The following is a 15,320-nucleotide window of genomic DNA, read 5'->3' on the forward strand; positions in this document are numbered from 1 at the left end:
TTCATATTTTGTTTTATGTCTGGTTGTCATGAATAATATATTTGCTACTCGTGTAATGACAAGAAATGCTATATCCAACATTTCGACAAGAACACAAACTAATTTAAAAACCAGTCTAATCTAGCATATACCCCAATTATCTCTGAATAAATCATATGATCAAGATGATCATAATAATTTTTATGTACGTAAAAATAAATTTCTAAGAGAGAAAAAGGGTTTATACAAAAAAAACTAATGACTTTTATTTAATAATAGTAACTTCTATACGTGATATTATATTATTATATATATATACTTCTTACGATATGAAAATTAATGTATGTATAATTTTTTTAAAGGTTTTAAATGAGTAAAAGAACAGAAAGAAAAATAGACATTTTTAACTATTACAATAGCTTAATTGAGGTGGAATCCCTTTTCTCGGGTAGCAGCTAAGAGCCTTTCTTTCATCACTTCCTCTGAGGAATAATCAGGAAGTTTAAGATAATGGACGCAAGTATTGACTGAGGGATATGATCCGTCACCGGCTCCGATCTTCCTTACAATGGTTAAACGAGGAGATAAATTTGCAAGACCACCTTGAAAAAAAAAATGTTAATGAAAGTAAAGTTATGAATATATTTAATGAGTACCTGGTGGAAGACTCGAACACCCAGTCGTAAACTGTAAGAAGGCTTTACGTTCACTAGCAGTAAAATTGACCAAAACATTGACAAACTTAAGGAAAGCAGGGGTTTCTCTTGTGTATCCGAGCTTAGGCTCAGTGTAGCGAATGATGTCCTGGGCTGTAAATACAGGACATTGATCTCCACACAACATTGTTCTTACTTCAGACGGAGAGAATGAGCCTAGCTTATCCATAGGGAACACTAAATTAAAACCTGACCGCAAGGCCTCCATTTGACTACGAATTCCTTCGTTCAAGGAAAAGTCCAATACTTTTTCATAATATTCTTCGACATTATCTATAGTTAATTCTTTTTCTCCGCTTGTTTTGAGGCATAAGTTATGTTCTTTAAAACCATATACACTGGACGAGGGAGAATAAGAAAAAGTAATGCCCAAATCTTCAATTTTGGCATCACCTTTGATAGTTAGACTGCGTATTTGAGTTTCTTTTTCTTCATCTGATAAATGAATAGAGTGTATTATGACTTGTTTTCTACTGATAAGATCTTGAAGCTCAAGAAGAAAACGACCGCGTACAGAGTCAACAAGTACCAAATCATCAACATTGAGGACTGAAGAAAACCAACCAGATGAACCATCTTTAGATGACAGTCCACCAGCTTCAGAAGAAGCAGCATCAAAATCAGATTCCTCAGATATAATTGAAGAATTCATTAGTTCTTCGTCCTGAACAATAGCAGACTTCTCTTTCACAATAGTACTAATTTCTCCTTGGCATAATAATTTCAAAAAAGGATAAGATAGGGGCAAGTCCACCAAACGATTGTCCTGGAGAGTCTTGGCTAGAAAAATTCCAACGAACCAAAAAAGTTTAGAAACCCTTTCACACATCTCCGAATTTTGTGGCAAAGGTGCCGGGAACAATCCGTTCGTTCGAGTGACATAATATCCTGGAGGCTTGTCAACAGAGTCATCTTCATTATGCTTTATATTTACTATATCATCGCAAAGCCATAGACACAAGTCCTTCCTTTGAAGTTCACCAGCGACTAGTGCAAAGAATTCTAGAGTAGGGCCCAGGCCAGTACCCTCTTCATCAAGGAACTCCACTTCCAAAATGGCTTTCCTTTCGGCATGCGTTTTCATGACTTGAATAGCCCAATCAAGGATTTGATCACCTCGTGGAACTTTGACTCTTTCATGTTTAATGCGCCCAACTCTAAACTCATGAATATCCTCACGTCTAGATCCTGATCCAACTCCTGACCCTCGAGAACGTTCATAAGTTTGATCTCTCTGATTTTGAAGCCAAACGATACTCCTAGAAGCTCCAAAAGCGGTACAATAGAAATAAAGTAACCTCGTTTCAAAGGGAAATAACATTGGACACGAGGATGTTAATTCATGACACCATTCAGGTAATGCATTAGAAGAGAGAACTAAAGGATCTTGAATTTGTTGGACTAGTTTGTTGGTCATTTTTTGTGAATAAAAGAGCTCAGATATTGACTCATTAATTAAATAAAGCTGTCTAAGTAATTGCAAAACTTCATCCATGGAGCAATGAGATTTACTAAGTAATGGAATTTGCGGAAGAGTGGAATCTCTTCGTTGTTGAGAAGAAATTGAATCTTCGGGCTGACCCCCACTTTCCCTATATGCAATAGTATATGTAGGTTCCCAAACTCTTCTAAGTTTTTCACTTTTATTACCAATAGTAGATTTCTGGATAACATACTGTATAGCATGAAAGATACTCCAATCAGGATTTGACAAATCGATTTCAACATCAGGTATTCCTGGAATATTTGGTCCACGAAGAGTACAATGAATTTTTGGTGTTGTTGATGATGTTGAAGCTGGCGTGAATTGAAGTTGCTGGATGGATGATGAGATATCAAACCCATTTTTAAGTTCTTTTTCTGGAGGATTGATTTCTAAGTCGGAGGTTTGATTGACATTTGTACGTCCAGGTCTTGGATCAAAAGCAGGAATTAAAGCTGAAAATTTTCTTTTAATGACATGTTCTTCATCCCATACTTTACGTCGTCCACCTAGAGAGGCATTCCGATGGGAAGAACGAGTTGAAGAATTTCCACTTTCAAACACATCTTCATCATAGTTATCATCATAATCGTCATCATCATTATCCTCATTAATGTCATCATTATCATCGTCATCGTCCGGAAGCTCTTCATCTTCAAGTTCCGCTAAAAATGATGTTGCACGACAGGATTCCAAAATTTCTTCTAGGGAGACTTGGTCCGTCTCATTTCCTCCTACTCCTCCCCCTTGAACAACATGGATTCCTCCGTTGGAGGTTGTTGATGAGGCCGAGGATGTAGGTACGAATAAAGCAGGATAACTTTGAGCGGCATTTAAGACTGAGGAGGAAAAATTAGATGATAATGCTAAGCGCACTAGACTTGAGACTGATTTTGTAGTACCGGTGGTCGTGGTAGCGGCGGTGGATGAGTTAGATCCTCCGCCAAAGATACCAGTGCTTTGATTAGTATTTTGAGGACCACCAGCTTGATTTCTGGAATTATTCACGCTATTAGTAGAAGCAACAGATGAGGCTGTTGATTCTCCCCCTGCTACACCCAGTCTTCTACGAGCAATTGCTGTAAATGTTTCGAGCAGGCTTGCAGCGGATGCTTCAGATACTGACAAATTAGGTTCGCTCACCGACATATTATTATTACTGTTATTATTGTTGTTGTTATTGCTTCCAGAGGTTTTATTCTCGTCGGAAGACGGGGGAGCCTCTTCTTTTGTAGTAGGCAATGGTGTTGTACATTCTGAAGAGAGCCCAGTTGATGATGGCTCAGAAAGACTATTATTCACATCACCCCCACCAACAACCACACCACCCCCACTATTAGATGATGAAGACGTTGGAAAGATCGATGGTAGTGTATGGAGATCTTCAGAGTAATCCAGTAACTTGTAGGAGTTGGCGTTAAATTGTTTTTTATTGTTATTACTCTGATTGTTATTGTTATTATTATAGCTTTGTGTTGTGGAGTCACAAGACTCCACTCCACTCAACAATTTACGGATTGGGGGTGGAGAGTTTTTTGAGCTATTTTCTACTCCAAAGTGCATTGTTTCAATCTTACTTATGAGTTCATTCGCTAATTTAAAGGATTTAGCATCCTCAGGTAAGCCTTCCACTTTCATTGGTAGAGCTACAACCTTCTGAAGGGTATTTTTTAATCTTGCCAAAAGTAGCTCCATATCAATATCTGGATCAGTTACATTCGTATCCGAGCTCGTTGTGGCCTTTAGGTGCTTACTCAATAACTCTTCAAACTCTTCATTTTCTCCTAATTGCTTATAATTATCGACAACCTCCATTAGAGGAGGAAGAACTACATCATTGTCATTCAGACTACCTCCTCCTTCCTGCTGTGTTCTTGAGAATCGGGAAATTGTTGTAGTTGGATTATTATGTACCAGAGCCATTGTTGACGTAGTACTTAAAATAGCTTCTGATAGTACAGAATTTGCAATGGCCTCAGCAGCTTGCTTAGCAGTATTATCTTGTGATTCTTGTTCCGAAGTTTGTTTAGTGGTAAGATTTTCAGCAGACACGGTTTGTTCATATGATTCTACTAGTGGCTTGTTTGCAACCTCCGCATTTTCAGAAAGACTTGGAGTCGACGAAGCTTTACGGCTCTTACTAAAAATTATGGACGTCTTTGTACTTCCACTATTAGTAGAATTGGCAGACGTAGTTTGAGGCAAAGTTGATTGCTTATCCTTAGAAGTAGCAGTCGTTTCCACTCCTGGAGTCACTGAAGAACCCGTAGTTGTGATGTTGGTTAGGACTGCATTATTGCTTGTAGGGGCCAACTTTAAATCAAATTTCCCTTCCGCCCCCATGCGATAAGAGTTTGAACTTCCATTGTCCCATTTGACATCAATCCATCCATTGTGTAACTCACTCACCAGTAAGCCTAGCATTGAATAGAAAAAGTCAGAATCATACAATATTTTTTATCAATATAGAAGGATTCATTTAGACATTGAATATAATGCTTTACACAAATCAAAGAAACTAATTTCTTAATAAGAAGAAGGCATTCAAATAAAAAAAAGTGATTTTTATTACCTTCTCCTGGGGGACTTCCATCCTGATCTTTCCATTTCCAGTCTAAACCTCTGACAACTTTTGCTCCAACAGTCATTTGTTTCATCATTTGTGCTCTCAAGAGCCTGCGTTGTTTTTTCAAATGAGCTTCTGCTTCTTTAGCAGCTTTCCCTAAATTAAAAGAAAGTAAAAATTCATGCACATAATAAAAAAGCAAAGCACTTGATTGATGTTCCTTACCTAATTCTTCACAAACTCCTAAAACGGATCCATATAACTCAAACCCAGAAAGACTTAAGTAATGTGTCAGGCCTGAAGCATTTTTACCTCCCTGTTGAAGGCGTACATGTCTCCATCCTTGTTGTTCATTTTGTTGTTCGGGTATCTGCCAAGTGGCAGTGCTTCCAGGATCGTTTAATCGCTCGTCATTTTCATGCTCAATCAATGTAGTCCAATTGATACCATCTTTAGATACCTACATAACAGCAAATATTAAAAGACATGTAATCAATTGTATTATATGACAATATAAATCATGTTTTCTCAAAATCTAGAGCGAATTAATCTTTATGTAGATAAAAAGGATCAATCATGAAATACCTGAAAGGACCAGTTTCTTAAGGCTGAACATCCATATCCTCGTGCATGTCTGATAGTATATGCAGTTGGAATAATCCAAATTCCTAGGTCAATAGCGAACCAAGATTTTCTATCATCATTTGTATGACAATTTATAGCAGAAGAATCTCGACTAAGAATGTCTTCCAATTTTCCATAAGGTAAATGCCTGCCTTCAGACGAAGTAACAACAACCAGACCAAAATGAGCTGGATTGATCCATTCAAAAGCAGTTTTACCGTTTGTTCCAATCCAGTACATTAAACCATTTTCGTCAAAGTCATGGTCATATTCAAGAGAAATCTTGTTCCCTTCCTCATCCGCTTCTGTAATCTTCTTAATAAAATTAAATGTTGCTCTGTCATGGTCATACCACTGTTTAGACACCATCTTCAAGAGAAATCGCTCTAGCTGACGCACTGTGGCCAAAGGTTCCATTTTAAATGTACATCCAGAACGATCAATTAAACCATTTTCTCCGTTGGCTCTTTCCAATTTAAAACGCAAACGCCGGTTTAAAATTTGAAGTCCTAAAAAAGGATTTGTATTAGCTATAAAACTGAAAGGATGTTTATCAAGTTTCATTTACCGTATCCAGATGTCGTATTATCATAAAGGTAAACTTGAAGTTTTTCAATCGACTCAAGGACGGAAATTAACTTTTTAACAAGAGCTCTAAAGGAGTTTGCTTCCTCATTATCCAATTTCTGAAAGCAATCCTTAAAAACTTCGACTCTTTGTCTTTGTAGTTTGGTAGATTTTTTAGTGGGATCGTTCATTGACGTAGCGAAAAGTTTCAAAAGAGATTGAATCAACCCAGATGAATGAAGTTCAAACGCAGATACTTTGGTTTCATCCTTCAAGACATCTGCTAATTCAAGTAAAGCAGTCTTTAAAACTTCTTTCCAACCTTTGCTATGTCTCATTTGCCCAAGTCGAGCATTATCAATATGAGTCACTAAATTAGATAAACGAATGACGATTCCTCTTGGTTTTGACTGAGCCACCTTAAAATATTCTTCGTAAATGTCTAAAGCGAGATTCCTAACCTTCTGTTTAATGGCCTCAACTTTACTGCGTAATCTTTTTGTTTTTTTACCAGTCCAGCATGAAGAAAATTCAGGACCTAAGAGCGTTTCTGCCGTAAATGTGTGTTTAGTTCCTCTATTAGACTCAAATAAAAATCCAGGATAATCCTCCCTTAGGATGGTTGCCTGTTGCATACCCTCAGAATTAATAATGTTAAGCTCTCCTTCTTTTTTACTCGTCAAACACCAATTTCCTATTTCAATAGTTACATCCTCAGAAGGCTTAGAGAACAATTTCAGAGGAGTATTCACTTTAACAGACGCCTTAGCCCTCTGCAACTTTTCTAAAAATTCTCCTCTATTTTCAGAAGCATCTGGCCCACCTTCGGGACTACCACTGGAATACATGGTAGTAAGTTTGCCATCCAAAATAAACCTAAACCAACCATTTGAGCCATTTGAAAGCTCAAGAGCAGCAGCATCACTCCAAATATAAACGCAATCACGACCACGAGCCACAGACCAATCTTTCCAAACATAGCCTTTACCATGAATTATATCTTTGGCATCTGAGGAAGAAGTATCTTCAACTGTAGTACTTATTACAGGTTCGATTGAAGATACAACAATATCGTGGATGGAATTTGAAGGAGATTCCTCTTCAATTCCTTCAGTCAATGCATGTACCTTCAAGAGAAAATAAGATCAAAAACAATAATTCATCATATTAAACAAATTCGTACCTTAGCGTAAAGGCCCAATTTGGCAAATTGTTCCAGAAAATGTCCTTCTTTATCCTTTATCATTAGATCTTGAATAATTTGAAGACAAGAGTAATGACCATCGTCATCCTCTTCATTGTCTAATACAGCTGTTAGAACTTCAACAACTTGAGCAACTATTTGAGGACACTCTGAACAGATTTCTTTCATAAGAATAGGTTGAAGGTAATGAATGAGTTTCTTTATGAGCCCAATACTCGATTTTTTCACGGAATGAATCATGACAGACTGATATGTTTGACAAAACATCGGTAGCAATGATTTGACATAATGAGGAATCATTTCTGGATCACCTTTTTTTAGTGCAGAAAAAAAAAAAAAAAATTATTTTAAGAATATTTTTAGGTACTTATATCTATGTACAAATTGATAATTAATCAAATACCTCTGGATTCGTTTTCTACAACTTCTTTTTTTGTTTCACTAGAACTTTCAGTAGAATTGGAAGGATTCATCTTATCAGGTGGTTTAATCCAATCTGCTGGACTTTGTAGAATAGTTGCCACCTCACGATGACCTTCGTCATTTCGTTCCCTTGCCTTATCTAAAGGAGTTTTTCCATCTTCATCCCTCAAATCTGGATTTGCTCCAAATTGAAGTAAAACTTTTGCAATTTGAGGTCGGCCAAAACATGCTGCATAATGCAACGATGACGATCTAATCAAACAAAAATAAAATGGATAGTCATAAGATAATAAGCTACGGATATGATGTAAAGTGTAGAGCACATATTATCTATATCAAAGACAGAAAATAACGACTATTTTTATATTATCACTTACAGTACATAAAATCTGTATTCTATTTAAAAAAATACAACAATTGAAATTATTCTAAAATATCTTCATACCAATATTAAGGGGGGAGAATTAAGTCATTGCGATTTCCTTTATATTACGTTTGCACATTGCATAAAAAATGCACTAAAGATCTTAATCCATCAAAAAAAGCATGTACAGAAAGAGGAGTGCATTAAATTAATACTACGTAAGAAGAAATATGTATATGACCCTAACATGAATTTAGAATATATTACCGATGGGTTGCTAGCTTTCATCATTTGGGGGGTAGCCCCAAAAGTTATTAGCGCCGTTATATAGTTACTTATATAAATATATTTATTTTATATACATCTGTTGTGTACAAGCTATGATGTATGTACATTGCAATGTAAGTTGTAAGTTGTATAAGCAAATTGTACAAGTCGCAATGTATTCGTATTAAAATTCAATATTCAATTACAATAATGGTCGTTCTAATTACCATATATAAATTTCCATTTTGATCTATTAAAATTACATGGTTATTATGTATTTATGGCTAATATATATGTAGGCATTTTGAGCTTAATAATGTGCCACCATATTTTAGTAATTTTTATTATACTAGTCAAAAATGACACCATTAATATATCGGATCATCCATTGAACATCCAATAGTTGCATGTCCTCATCTCAAGTATTGTAAATCTTTCATTTAAAATTATTCGTCTCATTTTTTAGTTGTAACTTGTAAAATTTGCTTATACAAGTGACAACTTGTACAACATATTTAGTGATAAAAAAATTAAGGCTTGCAACGCCAATTTATTGATGTACATTTATGGGTCATTCCAAGAAAAAACGGGTTTGCCTCAAATTTGGTATTATTAATAATAGTCCTATTCAGCAATGAAATATTGAAAATAAAAACATTTGCAATTGATAAATTTTTGATATTTAACTTATCGTAAACCCAAGCAATGATAGGAAAGTACATAATTGAAAAACTATCAAATAGCCAAAAAAAACTTATTCAAGGAATTATTTAAATTTTTGTTATAAAAAAAAAATACAGCATGACCTTAGTTTTTGACCTTGAATATTTTAAAATTGGTCGGTCGTCTTATGATTTTTTTTAAAAACAATTTAAAAATAAAAAATTTATAAGTCTTTAAAAATAGAGTGTAGTGGTAAAGTCATGGTATTAAAAGCAATGTTGTTATTTATAAAAATAATCAATTCATTAATATAGTAAAAAGAAGGTTTTATCGAACATACCCTTTTATAGTAAGATATAATACTTCTATTTTAAGTAATTACGTAATATTTCATAAATAAAAGTAGGTATAAATAAATACTACATAAATGAAGAAATGCGTCAAATCCTTTTCCTTGTGAAAATTTCAGGTGGAATGATCCATATTGTATATTATTATATTAGGTTGGGATTCAAAATGCAATGAAATAATGAAGATTAATTACCTTTGACCCCTGTTAACGTCTGCACCTTTGAGACAAAGAAATATGACCATTTCTTGTGTACCAAAAGCTGAAGCCCAATTTAAAAGACTCTGTCCCACATCATCCATGAAATTAACTTCAACATGACCATTATCTACTGCTTCAATAAATGCATCCGTATCCTTGATTCTTATACATTCAATGAGTTGTTTATGAGTTTTTTCACTGGAACTATCCATGCGACGAAGGGAAGATAATCGCCCACTCAGGGATCCAGTGGCGCTTGAGAGAGCACTCGATTTTGGCAATGAGTCTCTTCCATCAAAAAGAAGGACTATCAAAAGGTCTATGAGTCTCATTGTGTCTAATACACATCTCTCATTCCCACGAAGAGCACTTTCTAATGCTTCAGGTAATTTTGTTCTAAGAAGACTATGTGTAATACTAGATGATCCACGGCACAGAGTCGACAACAGACTAATTGTTGTTGAAATAGACGCTGAGGATTTACTGTGAGACTCTGAGGTAGAGTTGTTTCCTGCCGTAGTGTTAGATTTGTTTAAAGTATTGCCACTGGATACAGAGGATGAAGCAGAAGAACCAGCCACAGATAGACGCTTCAATAATTCATAGGTCAAACCATGTTCAGCAAGTGGAGCTGGATCCACATTCCTTCGAATAAATCGATCAGCAAGAGATGCAAAGCATTTCAATGCCACATCCGCCACATGAGAATCCTCATGCAGTAACAATTCACTTAAACATTCAACACAAGTAGGAAGAGATGGGTCATGGGTTTCTACTTTTGTACAAAGCCTAGAAACAACAGTCATAGCTGAATGAAGAGTATCCTTATGAATGGAGCATCCATTATAGAGAATAAGAGATAAGACCTTGGTTAAACCACCAGCCTCAAATACAGAACCCGCTTCACGGGTACAAATTAGTTCTAAAACTTTTATACATTGTTCCGTCAAGTCTTTAGAGGTCCGAGAAGACATTTCAACGACGGATAAACGATTGCACATAGCCTAAACAGAAAAAAGGGTTAATATTTTGTGAGTGACGTCATTCAAGAAACAATTGAGTGTTCTTGTGAGACGTTAGCAATGTTGTTGATGTCAGACATTTTAGGGGCATAAACAACCAAGTTGCATAACAATAAATGAAACCTTTTTTCCTTAATATTAAGGAAAATAGTGGACTATTGGATGTCAAAATGAGACTTACACCTTACTGTCAATAAAAGTATAGCACTCTATTCCCTAAATTTATGATATATCTGACCCTAACATATATTAAAAATATGTTTTTGCCTTATTATACAGTCGTATTTCCATATTGTAGATAAAAATTAACTAGTACAATGAAATGAAGATGTTTTTATGCTACTTTTCTTGTTCCTAATCGATCAAAAAAAAGTACAAATCTAACCATTATTAGGGATTCTTAGTAACCATTACTTTAATTGAATTATAATATCATTGTTTATCATTAGTATTTAATTTTTTTGATCAATTAGGGACGATAAAAGTATGTTATTATTTCCCCTGTAATAGTTAATTGATTTGTCTACAATATGGAAAGAAAATTGTGAAAGAAAAAGGCGGGTTAGCGCATCTATCGTCTACTTGTCTAGATATTTGAAATGATGAAAGATATCTAATAAAACTGGGCAAGAGAGGGATAGATTTCTGAGGGAGAGTAAGTAAGGTTCCAGTCCTTTTATTGCGTATGCATTGGTTATGCGACTGACGTGACATGAAAAACACTGGCTCAGACAATTACTTTGATGGATCCCTCCACAGCGACAATACGACGCGTACATTCAATGGAAACGTCTAAATAATAAGTAATGGCCCGTGCAGTGACCTCCAGCACTTGATCCGGAGCCTCTTCGTCCAAAAAGATGCGACAAAGAGCAGGCAAAAAAGTTCTTGGAGGACAACTCTCGAAGCAGCGGTCCACATTGTCAGACATGAGAAGAAGCATACAGAGCTGCTCCAAGGCAATCAACTGCATGTCTCGCTCTTCCCCTTCCCCACTTTGGAGCCATTCCAAAAGGGTTTCCGGATCCACTTCAGACATTACGATTCGATTGAATCAATCCCTTTGTCTCCTAAGCAATCCACAATCACAGTCCACTTCTTATATCATCAATGTCGGATCAAAAATTAATAATAGTACACTCATTCACTCCTTCAATCCTAATCATATGAAATTATTTTAAATAAGTCCTCCTTCCCACACTCTCTATCAATCTTTATTTCTTCTTCTGTCTCTCTCTCTCTCTTTCTTTCCTTTATTTCTTTCTTTTCCCTTTCTATATTTGTAGAGCTGAGAGCTAGAGAGAGAAGAAGAGTAATACATAAAGTAGGGAACGCGCTCTTTTTTTATGTTTGACGGGAGTGCTAAATAATTTTCTCACATTTACCAAGTAAATGCAGTTAATGGAAACTTTAACAGCTCATATCTTACCCATTTTTAATTATAGTTAAATTCTTTTTTATTGAAACTGTACCCATGAAACAATCATCATTTTTATGACATGGAATATGTATTATATATTGTAATTCTACCTTATTTTATATTAAAACACATATTATTATCTACAATGTACTCTGTATCCAAGCCAATTTCTGGAAATGGGCGAGAGCAAATCCATTTTTTATGTAACCAACATGGTTTCACAAATCATTATGCGATAATTATCAACTCCTAAGAAATTTTTTTCAATCAAATTACAACATAATTCTTCAATATCTATGCTAAAAAATTGGTTACAGAAGCAAAGAGTCAACTTCATTCAAATAATGAATGGAAAATTTTTTCAAAAAATGCTTCAACTTCTTTCTTTTTTTCTTCAAAAGTTGTATTGAAGTGTAAATTAGCTCCATGCTATCTTTTGTCTTAAAGTGTGCAATATGTGTATTTCACTATAGAATGGAATAATTGTAAATATATCATACATAATTTATGTCATGGAAATGATAATTGTATAATGGTTAAATTTTCTAAAAAAATTAATTTAATTATAATCAAAAATGTGTAAGATAGAAGCTGTTAAAGTTACAATTTACTACATTTATTTGATTTATATGAGGAAATTATTATGCACTTCAGTCAAAATAAGAGCACGCCAGAAGAAGATTCGTTTAATATTCATTTCATTGTTCCCTGACTAATGTGAAACGTCTTTATGTTTCATTATGACTCGACTTTGTATCTATCTCTATACACAGTCTCCTAGCACGTCGTTACCTTTATTGTAGCACGCAACCTTCTCTCCCAAAAGAAAAGATGCAAAATCAGTTGGTAGTAAGCCAATTCTTCCCAACTAGGGAACTATTATTCAATCGTTGTTGGGTATTCTTCACAGGTTAAAATAAATTAGTACAAGTTCAACCAATCAACGTGAAACTAAAACTGATTAGGAGAAAAGCAGCAGACCCATCAACAGCTGACAAAAAATACTTAGTATTTTTTTGTGTTAGCTAGTTAACTCCGTGCTATGTAATCATTCTTTTCCATTTCTCTTTTCTATTTACCTTGATAGAAAAATGATAAATCCAAATCTTCCACCACCATCTATGACCCAAATCTCTTCCTCTTTTCTCGAGTCAACAACAAACACTCACTTTTCTATATTCCTACTCAATCTGATTTACTTTCATCCTTTATTAATGAATAAATTCATTTCCAAGGTGAAATCTCAAGGCCTATCCCGCAATTGTATTGATTGTTTCCTGATACTAATAATAATGACGTATAAAATATACTCTGCAAAAACGTGGACATAACAATTTGCAATTGTCTTAAAAATATACCTATGTCGACTCAGTACGAATACAATTGTTTTATTACACTAAGGGACATAATAACTAAGACAAATCATATCAATTAAATATCATATCCCAGAGTCTAGACCCTAGTAACTGATAACTTTTATTTCAATTAATGTCGTCTCCAACTAGCAACTACATGAGGAAAGTTAAGGGGAAAATATTTGAAATTGAGAAAGATGGCGTAATAATACTAATAGGATTTCAATGTACACTGTCTTTACTTATGTAAGTGAAGGGGAAAAAAATCAGAAGTCATTATTTATATTAATTAGCCTTCATGACTTTGTCGATTCAAAAACAGTAATTCTATTAATTAAGTTAATAATGAATACGAGGAAATTAACAATTTTATTCCCTTTGAACACAGTTTTTTTATTCATACATAATAAATTAGTCAGGAGGGTCGGCAGGAGGGGGCTGGAGGGGATGTAGCCCAAGTTAAGAATTTATCCTTTTTGCTAGAATACGTAATATTTGAAATTTGATTTTTTTGTAAACAGCTGTGGATTTTTGAAAAAAAAATAACAAGAAAATTCTTTTTTTTTTGAATAGATGTGGATTTTGAATATTTTTTTCCCAAATTTTTTTTTGTGTTTAGCTATAGATTTTTGAAAAATTTTCTCAATAAATTTAATATTTCATTTTTATTTTCAAAAAATGTATATTATTGTGAATAGCTGTGAATTTTTTTTTTTTTTTGATAATTTAATTTTGGAAATTTTTTGCAAAAAATTGAATTTGTTGTGAATAGTATGGATTTTGAAATTTATATCCAAAGAAATTAATATTTTTGTGTGTAGACGGGAATTTTTGAAAAAAATTTCAAAAATTTATTATTTTGATAATTTAATTTTTGAATTTTTTTTTTTCAAAAATATTAATTTGTTGTGAATAGTATGGATTTATATATCTCAATTTGTTCCCAAATTATAGTCGAATCCATTTTTTACATTTTATGTTACTTTGACCTTGACGTCTCAAAATTCAATGGCCTCTTATATTATCTTCGTACCATTTTTGATCAAAATCGATCTGTAACTTCTGCTGTAAACCTGGTGACTAACAAACAAACAGGGGCAAAAACATTACATCAGTTTAACTTCTTTGGTGGAGATAACTAGTACCTGGAGTTGTTCGAAGTTATTAGGCGCCGACGAAGAGACAAATTTTGCTTTAATTATATAAATTTGCTTTATTAATATACAAGATCCCCAACAAATCATTAAGTGTTACTCTGTTTTTCATTAGAAAAATCCCATGTAGCTACTCAATACTTTGATGTTCTCTCCTCAATGTAGTATATTTAAGTTCCTTGATCCGATTGTTCTCCTTTTTATCATATTTTATCTTTATTATTTAATACGTTATGCATATATTTTACATGTACCCTCCATGTAACTTTTACTATAAATAACCCTGGCGTAAGTGACAATATCAGAGTAGTGTGACATCCTGATTATTTTTCTAGAGGTAGTACCCGGCATTGCCCAGAGTAATTTGAGTTATGACGTACATACATAAAGAGGAGATGTGAGTAAAGAAAAACTAATTATAGGGATTAAAAAAGGTAAAACGTTTGTTGCATGCTCATTGCAGTCTTTCTTCTTTTTTATTCATTGTATAACAATTTTTTTGTGTGTTAATATTTCCCTCCAAAATAGTGGTGGGGAATGGTGGAGTTGGAATTAGAGAATGACCGGCTGACAGAAGAACCAATGTTCCAAAATTTCACAAATTTCAACCAATTTTACCAATTTTTTAACCAAATTTCAAATCACAACCATTTAAAGACTTTTTTAATAAGAAAAACAACTAATTTATGAGATATTGTAAGTAATGTTTTTGAAAAAGTGGCTACACTCTTGAGTTAGAAATGTCAATACCGGCTCCCCGCAAACTTACTCCTATCACGTCTCTCTTTGGCGTAAAACTAGCAAATGAGTAACACTATTTTTAATTACTTATACGTATATATATTCTTGTGGTTTTTAATTTACTGTGTATGTGTTGTGATGATACTGTATGTTAAGGCTTAAGATTTGTAAACGCAAAGGAAAAAGTGAGGCAAGTTCGGGACTGGCAGTGCAAAAACTTTT

At 34.1% G+C, this 15,320-nt stretch overlaps 1 protein-coding gene across 2 annotated transcripts; it reads right to left on the minus strand.

Moving 5' to 3' along the window:
- Positions 1–219: 219 nt before the first annotated feature.
- Ufd4 (ubiquitin fusion-degradation 4-like) lies at positions 220–13,149 on the minus strand. Of its 2 annotated transcripts, none has more exons than XM_040713190.2 (11): positions 12,641–13,149; positions 11,168–11,586; positions 9,401–10,410; positions 7,543–7,814; positions 7,119–7,450; positions 5,937–7,062; positions 5,330–5,877; positions 4,970–5,204; positions 4,751–4,900; positions 636–4,595; positions 220–581 (listed from the first exon to the last, which is right to left on the minus strand). In XM_040713190.2, exons 2-11 carry the CDS (start codon positions 11,465–11,467, stop codon positions 400–402), a joined length of 8,115 nt encoding a protein of 2,704 aa, XP_040569124.1. In that variant the 5' UTR covers positions 11,468–11,586; positions 12,641–13,149; the 3' UTR covers positions 220–399. The 2 variants fall into 2 exon arrangements, with proteins under 2 accessions (XP_040569124.1, XP_071744903.1); XM_071888802.1 differs by having other exon boundaries at positions 11,168–11,723; positions 12,641–13,133.
- Between the last annotated feature and the right edge of the window lie 2,171 nt (positions 13,150–15,320).

This window comes from Lepeophtheirus salmonis, chromosome 5 (assembly GCF_016086655.4).
Source record: "Lepeophtheirus salmonis chromosome 5, UVic_Lsal_1.4, whole genome shotgun sequence".
In the NCBI taxonomy this organism is placed as follows: domain Eukaryota; kingdom Metazoa; phylum Arthropoda; class Copepoda; order Siphonostomatoida; family Caligidae; genus Lepeophtheirus; species Lepeophtheirus salmonis.

What these genes read in the sequence shown, in the direction of transcription:
- Ufd4 (XM_040713190.2), bottom strand. Translation starts at nt 11,467, where the DNA reads ATGTCTGAAGTGGATCCGGAAACCCTTTTGGAATGGCTCCAAAGTGGG. An exon ending in TGTAGAAAACGAATCCAGAG is followed by an intron (nt 7,451 to 7,542) that starts GTATTTGATTAA and finishes CACTAAAAAAAG; the next exon opens with GTGATCCAGAAATGATTCCT. An exon ending in TGGAAGTCCCCCAGGAGAAG is followed by an intron (nt 4,596 to 4,750) that starts GTAATAAAAATC and finishes ATTCAATGCTAG; the next exon opens with GCTTACTGGTGAGTGAGTTA.